The sequence below is a fragment of the Drosophila willistoni genome, unplaced genomic scaffold, assembly GCF_018902025.1.
Source record: "Drosophila willistoni isolate 14030-0811.24 unplaced genomic scaffold, UCI_dwil_1.1 Seg504, whole genome shotgun sequence".
In the NCBI taxonomy this organism is placed as follows: Eukaryota; Metazoa; Arthropoda; class Insecta; order Diptera; family Drosophilidae; genus Drosophila; species Drosophila willistoni.
The window spans coordinates 172,457-181,659 of NW_025814435.1; the positions used below are offsets into that span (position 1 = coordinate 172,457).

At 43.2% G+C, this 9,203-nt stretch overlaps 1 protein-coding gene across 1 annotated transcript; it reads right to left on the bottom strand.

The window, feature by feature from the left end:
- Positions 1-1,263: 1,263 nt before the first annotated feature.
- LOC124461499 (uncharacterized protein K02A2.6-like) lies at positions 1,264-2,676 on the bottom strand. Its single transcript, XM_047013008.1, has one exon. The coding sequence runs from the start codon at positions 2,674-2,676 to the stop codon at positions 1,264-1,266; it is 1,413 nt and encodes a 470-aa protein (XP_046868964.1).
- Positions 2,677-9,203: the final 6,527 nt, after the last annotated feature.

Below are 9,203 nucleotides of genomic sequence, written 5' to 3' on the forward strand. Positions count from 1 at the left end.
TTTTTACAATGCCTGGATGAGCGGCATGTAGAGCAGCTAAAATTGTTGCTCTGGATTTCGGTGGAACTACGGCGCGATTTCCCCAAATCAAAACTCCTTTATTTGTAGAGAGCTGTTCCCGACGGCAATAGTATGGATATGCTATATCTGATTGCTCCAATTTCATGTCAGGCCATCCCCTTAACACCCAGTTTGATACTTTCGCCAATAAGGGGTCCTTCGATGTTTGAGCGGCAATCGCCTCAGCACTTATGATTGGCGATTAGAAAATCCGCATTGCCCATTTTTAATCCGGAGCGGTGTACTAGCTCGAAAGTATATGCTGACAGGAACAAAGATCGACGTAGCATCTGATTTGAAATAATGTTTGGGATTGTTTCGATGTGGTAAATCGGTGATTAGTGTGAAAGTACGACCGTAGACGTAGTTGTGGAACTTCTTTACTCCTGCTACCAAGGCAATAGCTTCTCGTTCAATCTGAGCATAATTTCGCTCAGCTTTGGATAAGGTACGGGAGTAAAAAGCGATGGGTTTCTCCGATCCATTCGGCATTTTGTGACTTAAAACTGCACCGAGTCCATATGGTGACGCATCACAAGCTAGCACTAGTGGCAATGAACCATCATAATGCACTACTACGTCGTCTGACCCAATAAGTTCCTTAAGTGTAGAAAAAGCCTTCTCACACTGTTTGTCCCACCTCCAAGTTGCATTTTTATCCAAAAGACGATGTAAGGGTTCTGCCTAAGAAAGCCTGCAACTGCTTTTTATCCTTAGGTGCTGGTGCGTCTTTGATTGCCGAGACTTTATCGGCACATGGTCTTATACCAGTTGAGTCAATTTTGAAACCTAAAAACTCAACGAATGGTACTCCGAATTGGCATTTGTCCTTGCGTAGTCGCAGTCCGGCTTTGTCAAAACGTATAAACAGTTCCTGTAATCTAGTTGCCAATTCCGTTTCCGTTTTTCCAATTATTACAATGTCATCAAAATATGGTAAGACTCCGGAAATATTCTGTACCACATTCTCAATACAGCTTTGAAAAATGCCTGGTGCTGATAAAATGCCGAATTGCAATCGAGTAACTTTGAATGCACCCTTATGTGTACTGATTGTTTGCAGCAAAGATGAGTTCTCGTCGACTACTAACTGGTGATAAGCTTGAGCCAGATCAATTTTGGCAAAAATCGATCCACCTTCAATAGATGCCAGCAAAGTGTTGATCGCCGGTATTTGATGGCAGTGCGGCTTAACCGCTTTGTTTAAAGTTGATTTATAGTCGCCGCAAATATAATTGAACCGTCCTTCTTGATAACTGGTGCAATAGGAGTGGCCCAATCTGAATACTCCACAGGTTTAAGAATCCCTTGCTTGCATTGGCGATCCAGCTCCTCTTCGACTAGTCCCTTTAGAGCATATGGAATTCGGCGTGGAGGTAGTCGCACTGGTGGCACTGTAGCATCAATGTTTAATATGACTGGCGGACCAGTGTAACAACCAAGTTCTGTTGAGAATAAGTGTTCGAACTTATTCAGAATGCCTGCGATCTGTACGTCACTGCCCACTGAATGTATGCCCTTGATACTGATGCCTAGTGGGTCGAACCAGTTACAACCCAGAAGGTCGCTACAACCGCTTTTAGTGACGATGACTGGTAGATTATCAATATTACGACCGTTGTAATGAATTGATACATCAAAAACTCCTAGTATCTGGATTGGGTTGTGTTGGTAGTCACTAAACCCCGGATCGTAGTTGTAAACCTTAGGCTTGTTTGTTGGCCAGATACGATCATAAGTCCGCAACGTCATCATAGTTACGTCAGATCCAGAATCCACTTCAAAAGTACACGATTTTCCATTAATCTGTACCGTGATACGTTTCTTCAGGCACACCAGATTAGATATGAGGTTTACCGATTTCCCACGTGAATTTTTGCCCTTTACTGGATGAACATCGTTCGACGAGTCATTACTCCGGCAGACACGCTTAAGATGGCCCTTCCGGCCACAGCCGTGACATATTGCTTCACGATAAGGGCATTGCTGCCGGCCGTGTGGACCGGCACAACCCGCACATTGTTGTCCTTTTCCTTTATGTGGTTGTTGAGGGCGCTGTGATTTGATGCTGTGGATAGTCTCGTTAGGCTGTCTGATAGCCTTTGCACTCGCTGCTGCAGCTTCACTAGTAGTTGCTCTCTCCAAAACTTTCTGCACTGTCAATTCAGTGTCTGCAAGAAAACTTCTCTGTAAGCTTTCATCCCTCATGCCGCATACAAAACGATCACGCAGCATTCTGTCCAACGCTGCTCCAAAATTGCAACCCACTGCCAATGCCCGCAGCGCTGCGAGATAGTTTCCGACGGTCTCATCCGGATGTTGATCACGTTTGTGAAAATGATAAAATGCCGCGATTTCCGATGGACGTGGACAAAGATGATCAGTTAGAATCTTCTCAATTTGGTCTAACGGTAATGTACTGACCTGGTTTGGAAACGCCAATGATGTCAAAAGATCATAGACTGGTGCTCCGACCAATGTGAGGAAAGATGCTTTTTTGCGACCCTCGTCTTTGACATCATTGGCAAGCAGGAACAATTTAAATCGCTCCAAATATGAGCCCCATTTATTTGGCTGTCCCAAATCAAACGGTTCCAAACTTCCAACTGTCGTCATAATTGGGTTCCGTTGAGTATATTTAGCACATCGTAGAATCAATTACTTCCTTCTTTTCCTCAAAAACGCCGGCCAATCTAATCTCTCCAAATTCACCAGCAAGCGACTCTGCCATGCAAATGTGTGTGTAAACGTTTGCAAAATTTCACCACAGCATGTATATGTAAACGTATAAGTATGCTTTTGTGCGTGACAATTTTTTGATATTTTGCGTCAAGAATTCCAAGTTTATTTCGGATGATAATTAGCATCCCATCCTCGTCGCCAGTTTGAAATATCTTAGAATGTTTATTGATTAGGTGATATTGAAATTACATATATATATATCGCAAGTTTATAACGCGTGTGCTTGCTGCGAACGACCGGCTGAACTGCCATTCGGGCGTCAAGCCGCAAGAGTTGCCAGATGGCTTACGTATGATAGGGCTGCATACACAACAAGACAGACTTACTGCGAAGATTATACTGTGCTACATTTCGATCATATGCTTTCTTAATGTTTTCTCTTATATCCTGTCGCAAAAGGTCAGTCTGATTGAGCGGTGTTATGGGCTCTTGTAACAATTTTAATTCCTTTAAAAGTTTATAATCTGCACCAAGAATAACCATGTCCAGTCCGAACAAAGCTTTAAAGGGTGAGCAACCTAAAGATTGATGCGACGATGATCGCAATGTGCAAGATATACTTGTTAAATGTTGATCCCAAAGCGTTTGATCCTTATTTTTTAAATACGAACGGATCACAGCTAACAGAGAACGATTAACACGCTCAGCTGCGTTGCTTTGCTGAGAATATAAAGCGGTATACTGATGTTTTATGCCTAGTTCAGTAAGAAAAGAATCACTAACGAGCGTTTCTAAAAACCATTCGTTTTGGCGTTAGAAATTACTTTTGCTTGAGGGCTGAGCTCTTGTGTTAGATTTTCTTGCATCTCTACTAATCAAAACGTAGATTCCATTTCTGCATTACATTGCAATTTTTGCATTTTGAACAGTTGTAGGGCAGGGCGAACTGACCAGAGATCGGGTTTGGACCGTGTCTAATGGGACTTCTCGCTGGCCTAAATTCTTAGGTAACGACGACACTACACGAGAAACTGTTTGTTTCATCATATTTTGTATGACTGTATAATCGATCTCTCGATTAGGACGAGTAATATTACCACGATTGGGTCTTGCTCTTCGTTGATTAGGCATGGTTCTAGGTAATTGCGGCTCAGGTTGATAACTACTGTGACTGGCATCTAAGCATGATGCTGGTGCTTCGCTAACTGATATAGCTGGTTCGTTGAGCTGCACTGCTCTATTTATTGGACTTTACTTAGCTGTTTTGTAAAATTACGAGTCCATGCTTGAGAATGGCTGGGTGCCAATGACAAATGTTTGTCCTTCGCTTTTGGTGAACAGTTGCCTACTATGAGCTTTATACTAGACACATTTATGTCACTCTCACAAATTGGGCAATGCTTTTCCTTTCCTAGTAGAGCTTCCAAACAGGATTTATGAGAAATGTGTTGCTGAATCTCTACCTTTAATTATAAAATTTAATTTTATTAGGATCTCTACTGAAACTAACTTCAAATGAAAATCGAATGACTTGCAGAAAACACATACGAACACCGTAAAGAATTCATATTCATAATGTTCGTGGAGGGGCGGAAGGATCCAAATAAGACGCAAGTGGTTGGCGGGTGCCAATTTCTGCAGGGGTCTGGTGAGTGAGTAATGCAATTAAAACGCGCGAGAACTTCGTTTAAGATTAATTCTGGTTTATTTCTATTTATGTTACATGTTAGATGTCCCGACACACACGAGAATGTTTCGGGTTGAAAAAAGGTATATTATCGAAAGCAATGAAAGAACGGGTGTTCGGGTTAGATGCTCGTACTGGATTGAATATGGCGACTTACAGGAGAACCCTTCGTCACCCTCCTCAGTATGACCGAATTCGGTTTTGGAGAAAACCCTACCCCTCACTCTCTGAACATATCGCCCTCCTTGCAACAAGTTGCAATTGCCTCGCTGGACATGTCTAAGGATGGGGGATGGCAGCGTTCTGGATCGCCAAGACACGGGTGGAGATGGAGGGGGAACTTTGGATGCAGATGGAGTAGGAGGCACGATGGCTGATGACCTCTGGATAGAAGTCCGAATGAAAGGCGGGTGCCTTTCGGGTCTTTGCTCTTTGGGTTGGATGTAGGCGACTGAGCTGTCGATGTGCAAGAGCGTGTGGTGTTGCTTGCCACATCGATGGCATCCTGCTGTGCTCCTGCAGGAACCATTGGAATGCTCATGAGCCAAACAGTTCGGGCAGTATCCGTTGCTCAAGACTACCCGTAGCCTGTCGTCAGCTCGTAGTCCTCGAAACTGTCGGCACTGACGGAGCGCGTGTGCCCCTTGACAAACGCGGCACCTGAAGCAATTGGAACTGCGTTCTAAATCGGATGGTGCTGCTGTCCTTAGAGACATCTTCGGACTGCTGGAGGAGTTGGACCGAGACCTTCTGGATTTTCCAGTAACGGATCCACAGAGAACCCATCCGAACATCGTCTCGATCCCCACGAAGGAATCACCAACATTCTTGATGATTCGTTCCCCAAGGATAGTGGGAAGGAGCTCGGCTCCAAGCGCCAAATCCACAGGAGCTCTTTGGTGAAATTCCGGATCAGCGAGCGGAAGGTCAAGCGAATCCTGCTTCACCTTATTTGGTGCGGCGCGGGACGGAAGTGCTTCAGCTACACTAGGCAGCACCACGGCGACTGCTTGGAACCGTCGCAGCGGTTCGTCAGGAGGAGAAATCTGTAAGCGGCACACTTTGTCGCCGCTACCAGCATCGCATTGCCCAATGCCGCGAATGCTAGTTGATACTTTGCAGCTTGGAGGATTAATCAATTCAAACATTCTTTGGGAAATAAAGGACGCTTCGGATCCCATATCAATCAAAGCGCGGATTTGAAACCGCTGGCCACGATGATGAATAGTTACCCTCGCAGTACCCAGGAGGCCAGTGTTGCGAGTGGAGGCGAAGTAACTTCCCACGTTTACATGAGGGCTGCTGGAAGAATCGGAGGACGCAGGATTCGAAATTATACAAGCATCCGGTGCTGAGCTCTCTTGCACTTGAGCGGAAAAGGCCTGAGCTCGTGCCGTAGGTTTTCGGCTTACGGATGGAAAAGTCTGACCGCTAGAGCTTGGTTGAAGGACATCTGTGGCCTCTAGTACACGGTGGCGATCAGTTAGGAATCGATTAAGGTCGTCCCAGGATGAGACGACGGTCTTATTTGGAACGGACTGTTCCCACAACAGAAGGGTGGATTTGGGCATTTTGCTCGTACAGATTGCTATAAGAAGGATATCCATTTGTCTGTACGAGCTCCGGAAAGCTCAAGACCGGTTAAGCAACCTTGAATTGAGGTCTGCAGTTCTCTCAACGCTTTGCCAGACTCTTGTGTTACAGATGGGATCTGTAGAAGCTGCTTGGCTTGGCTCATTATCAATAATCGATTATTTTCGTATCGCGCAGTAAGGTTATCCCACGCGGATAACTGCTCGATTCGCTCTCCAAACAAAGTCCCGCCTCGCACATATACCATATAACAATAATCATGTTTAGCTTTAATTGTAGCTATGTGCTTCGGACTATCGTCGTTCTTTTGAGCCGTCAAGGCTTTATAGCATCGTGAAAACTCTGCCTCGACTTTTGCCCAAAGTGACTTAAGCTGGTCTAAGTGTATTTTAATAGAGTGTATTTTAATAGAGACGAGTGGCACATCGTCAGCTAAAGCCTGGGCCTCGCGAGCCTCGAACGCCGTTAATGCCTCGCACACGGCAACAAAGTCGGAAAGAGACATCGTAGAGTGTCTTCTGAGCTATTACGAATCGAATGGCAACAAATGCGCAAAGATCGCATAAATGAAATTAGAAGGATTTATAATTTTCCTCGCAGTTGTGGGAATAATAATAAGGATATATAATCACTTGGATATTAAAATTTATACAATGTGGAAAAATGTTAAAATTTATAAGAGTATTTAAAAATATGGAAAAATTGAGACCAGTAGGATTGGGAGTGCCGATAACTTTTCAACGAAGGAAAAAAAAAAAAAAACTTGGAATTAATTCATTAAACGGACAAGATCAATTTCATGGATCTGTTAGGAAAAGATCAAAAAGCACCAAGACAAGCCAAAATATTAATTCCATATAAATAAAAGGTTTTTATTTTTCTTTAGAAAATATTTTGCGAATTAAATTCAATCAGTCGATTGAAATATTTTTGCACAATACGAAAATCACGAAGGAAAATATGGATGTCGTGACCGAGTCACGGCTTGGCTCAAGTGTCAGCACTGATGAGACTTGAGTGTCAGCACTGATCGGGAGTCAGCTGTTCTGCCGTGTTTTATGTTTTGTGAATTTAATTAATTGTAAATTGTTTAACGAAAATCACGATTTCCTGCTTTAATTATGTAGGTTTCGAATTATTAAATTGCGGAAAGCCAATCGGAGTGGCTGCAATTAATTTTGTGTGGGTGAATTCAATATGTATGTATGTACGTATGAGTGTAATTACCGCGGCAAAAATTATTACATTTGTATGTATGTACATATGTATGTATGGATGTAAAATTATTTGACATGAATAATTTGTGCCGATGGACTAATGATCAGCCCGTGAAGTGTACTTTACACTTTAAGTAAAGGTAAGTGGTACTTTATAAATTCATTCTCGATTATTAAACACCTTTACTTGCAGGTTAGAAAACAGCTGTTTTTACATGTATGATGCAAGCTGGAAAGCGGAAGGATATCCGGCTCGAAGGACCAATGTTCGTGGAGGGGCGGAGGGATCCAAATAAGACGCAAATGGTTGGCGGGTGCCAATTTCTGCAGGGGTCTGGTGAGTGAGTAATGCAATTAAAACGCGCGAGAACTATGTTTAAGATTAATTCTGGTTTATTTCTATTTATGTTACATGTTAGATGTCCCGACACACACGAGAATGTTTCGGGTTGAAAAAAGGTATATTATCGAAAGCAATGAAAGAACGGGTGTTCGGGTTAGATGCTCGTACTGGATTGAATATGGCGACTTAGAGGAGAACCCTTCGTCACCCTCCTCAGTATGACCGAATTCGGTTTTGGAAAAAACCCTACCCCTCACTCTCTGCTGTTCACCCGGTGGCGTGAACACATAAAAATGAAGTAAGTAAGTCGTCTCGCCGTCTTAGGTATACCATACACCAGGTGAAACAAATATTAAAAATTTCGAAAACCAAATGTATGTCTATTAAATTGTTTTAACATGCGTCATACCATATGCTATCTTGCTCACTATTCAAACACACGAGCACTCTAGCGCCGCCAAACACAGTGGCTGTGGCGCCAATATCAGCAGACAAAGCATCATCAGTGCCGCCAAAAATTCGGCATCAGAAGCCGAAAGAGGAAAGATTAAGACAGACAGAAACAGCGACCGAAACAGCGCTTGACCTAATAAACAAAATTGAAACAGTGGAAACGGGCCAAGCGATGGCTAACGCCGTGGAAATGCAAAGTCAATTGCAACAGATGATGCAATTGCTGACGCTTAAAATACAAGTCGACGAACAGCGAGAAAGCCAAGTCCATATGGCATCGAATTGCCTTGAAAACATTGTTGGAGAATTTAATGGAACTGGCCCAAGGAAATGGTTTGAAGTTTTTGAGTACAATGCAGATGCATTTGAGCTTAACGAAAAGCAAATGTACGCACAAGCGAGAGGCAAGATGAAAGGTGCTGCCAAACTGTTTTTGGAATCAGTAAGTGTTAACAATTATGCCAATTTGAAAAGTTGTCTAATCGAAGAATTTGAGTGTGAATTAAATAGCGCTGAAGTCCACCAACTGTTGAGAGATCGGAAAAGCATAAACAGGAGTCGATTCAGGAATATATTCTCACTATGAGAAAGATCGCCTCTGATGGGGATGTAGAAGAGTCAGCTGTTTCTTAAGAACGAATTCAAAGTTGGTCTATATGCATGTAAAACCTTTAAGGAGCTAAAGGAAGCCTATGAAATCGTGGATAAACTGGCCAAGAACGATCCAAGGAGTGTTTTCAAACCACAACGGATGTAGCAAAGACGCAGCTTCCCAAAAGGCAGTTTTGTTTTAAATGCGGATCAGCTGATAAGATTGCTTGGACGAAACAAAATGTTTTAAGTGCAATGAGAACGGACATTTTGCTAGGAGTTGACCTCTTAATGGTGGAAACGATAAAAAGGATGCTCGTGGAGATTTCAAAGTCCGCAATTTAGTTAATCGTCGACGAGTTAAAAAGATGTCCGTAAATGGTGTTTTGCTTGGCTTGCTTGTAGACACAGGATCGGATGTGTCAATCTTCTCGGAAAGGACTGCGAAACACCCAGACTGGTCTGGGCAGAAAAGAAACAAAACCGACAGGCGCCTTTGTTGCCGATGTTGTTGTTGACGATCTGCATACAGCTCAGAAATTTATCATTGTGCCTGATGAGGCAGTTGAGTGCAATG

Excerpts from the sequence above, each read along its gene's own strand:
- LOC124461499 (XM_047013008.1), bottom strand. The coding sequence starts at position 2,676 with ATGACGACAGTTGGAAGTTTGGAACCGTTTGATTTGGGACAGCCAAAT.